At 45.4% G+C, this 2,315-nt stretch overlaps 1 protein-coding gene across 1 annotated transcript; it reads left to right on the top strand.

Annotated features, from left to right (window-relative positions):
* Positions 1–712: 712 nt before the first annotated feature.
* LOC127774048 (chitinase 10-like) lies at positions 713–1,923 on the top strand. The gene has a single exon (XM_052300318.1). It carries the CDS (start codon positions 757–759, stop codon positions 1,642–1,644), a length of 888 nt encoding a protein of 295 aa, XP_052156278.1. The 5' UTR covers positions 713–756; the 3' UTR covers positions 1,645–1,923.
* The last annotated feature ends 392 nt before the right edge of the window (positions 1,924–2,315 follow it).

Consider the following 2,315-nt stretch of genomic DNA (forward strand, 5'->3'; position numbering starts at 1 on the left):
TGATTAGTTTGTAACATTTGGGAAAAAAAATACATTTCAAGACCATCGTAGATTAATCCATACAATTTTACATGTCGTACACACATCATATCAAAATATTACAAAACATGTTTTTTTAAAAAAAAAAATCGATAGAGCGCGCGCTAACCATGTTTATATGTACAAACCTTTTTTTTTTTTTTGCGGTGAAGCAAAAAACAACAACTTGTATTTGTGATCGTTATAATGAGTACTAACCAAAAAATTTGGCAATTAATAACAAGTATTGCTAGATCAAATCATCAAAGTCAAACCGTTGAAGATACTCACCTATACTTACTCAAGTCGCCGCCATGCATGCACATGTGGTCACGTTCTCTCTACTCCATAATCCATACTCCATCCGTTACAAAAATAAACAAATATAACACTGTATCTGTTTTTAAATAGATGACAGCGTTAACCTTCGGTTACATGTTTAACCGTTCGCCTTATTAAAGAAATTACGTAATTATAATTTATTTTATTATAAGTTATTTTATCACTTAAAATACTTTAACCATGATTTATATCTTATATATTTGTATAAATTTTTTAATTAAGATGAATAATTAAACATGTGTTAAAAGATCAACGGTATTTTCTATTAAAAAATAAAGTAAGTATAAAATATGACACATCTTACTACTACTACAGCGAAATTGACGGTACGAAGGGATCATATAACTAGAAATGCAAAATTGTTCATCGCCATTTCTTGCATTTTCTCCATCAATAATGGCGGGACGACGACGACGCCCATTCGCTGCTCCGGTCATCAACTATCTCCTCCTAGCCCTGTGGCTCGCCGCGTCGTCGTCGTTCGCCGTCGCCGTCGCCGTCGCCGGCCATGGCCGCGGTCGCCGCAGCCATGTGTCGTCGATCGTGACGGAGGAGATGTACAACAAGTCGCTGTTCATCCACAAGGACGACGCCGCCTGCCCGGCGAGGAACTTCTACACCTACGCCGCCTTCCTCCGCGCCGCCGACCAGTACCCGAGCTTCGGCGGCGCCGGCGGCCGCGACACGCGCCGGCGGGAGGTCGCCGCCTTCCTCGCGCAGGTCTCCCACGAGACCACCGGCGGCTGGGCCACCGCCCCCGACGGGCCCTACACCTGGGGCCTCTGCTTCAAGGAGGAGCTCAAGCCGGCGAGCAACTACTGCGACGCCGCCGTCGCCGCGCGGTGGCCGTGCTTCCCCGGCAAGTCGTACCATGGCCGCGGCCCCATCCAGCTGTCGTGGAACTTCAACTACGGGCCGGCCGGCGAGGCGGTGGGGTTCGACGGGCTCCGGGAGCCGGAGGTGGTCGCCGGCGACGCCGTGGTGGCGTTCAAGACGGCGCTGTGGTTCTGGATGACGCCGCGGCCGCCGTCGAAGCCGTACTCGTGCCACGACGTGATGACGGGGAGGTACCGGCCGTCGAGGGCCGACGCGGCGGCGAACCGGACGGCGGCCGGGTTCGGGCTGACGACGAACATCATCAATGGCGGTCTCGAGTGCAACAACCGCACCGGCGGCGATCCCCGGGTGGAGGACCGGATCGGATTCTTCCGGCGATACTGCGGCGCGCTCGGCGTCGATGTCGGTGACAACCTCGACTGCGCACACCAGTTGCCCTACTCATAATCGCGATTTGTTCATTGCTACTATTACGACATCCTTTTTTTTTTTGTTTTACTTCTTGATGATGTTTAATTAGTTTACTTGATTATGTCTCTTTCAATAATGCAAATTAAAAGTTCCAATAATGAAAAAATTGGTTAATAGGATCGACAAGTTTGCTTGAAAGAATGTGTTGTAGTGTATACTTCTCGTCTGTTCTAAATTACTCTTTCATTCACCGTTCAAAAAAAATTACTCTTCATTCTACCTTTGTCTTATGAATTTGATACTCCCTCCGTTCTTATTTACCCCAAGACCAATAAAGTTTTCTTTACTTCTTGATGATGTTTAGTTAGTTTACTTGATATTATGTCTCTTCCAATAATTCTAAATTAAGTTTCAATAATGAAAATGTTGGTTAACAGGGTCGACACATTAGCTTGAAAGAATGTGATGCGCGTGTATATACTTTCACTGTTTTAAATTACTTATTCGTTCTAACTTTATTTTAATTTGTCAATCTCCATCGATGACCATCAATTTTTAAAAATCGTACTTCACCTCACGCTCTGTCCATAGCGGTAGTGCGTGGTTTACTGACACGGCAAGGCAATTGAATGCAAACATTTCACTCTCTTCATATCAAGAGTGATTTGGACAACAACATTTTGCAAACACACGAAATTCAAATTAAT

The sequence above is a fragment of the Oryza glaberrima genome, chromosome 5 (assembly GCF_000147395.1).
Source record: "Oryza glaberrima chromosome 5, OglaRS2, whole genome shotgun sequence".
Taxonomy (NCBI): Eukaryota; Viridiplantae; Streptophyta; class Magnoliopsida; order Poales; family Poaceae; genus Oryza; species Oryza glaberrima.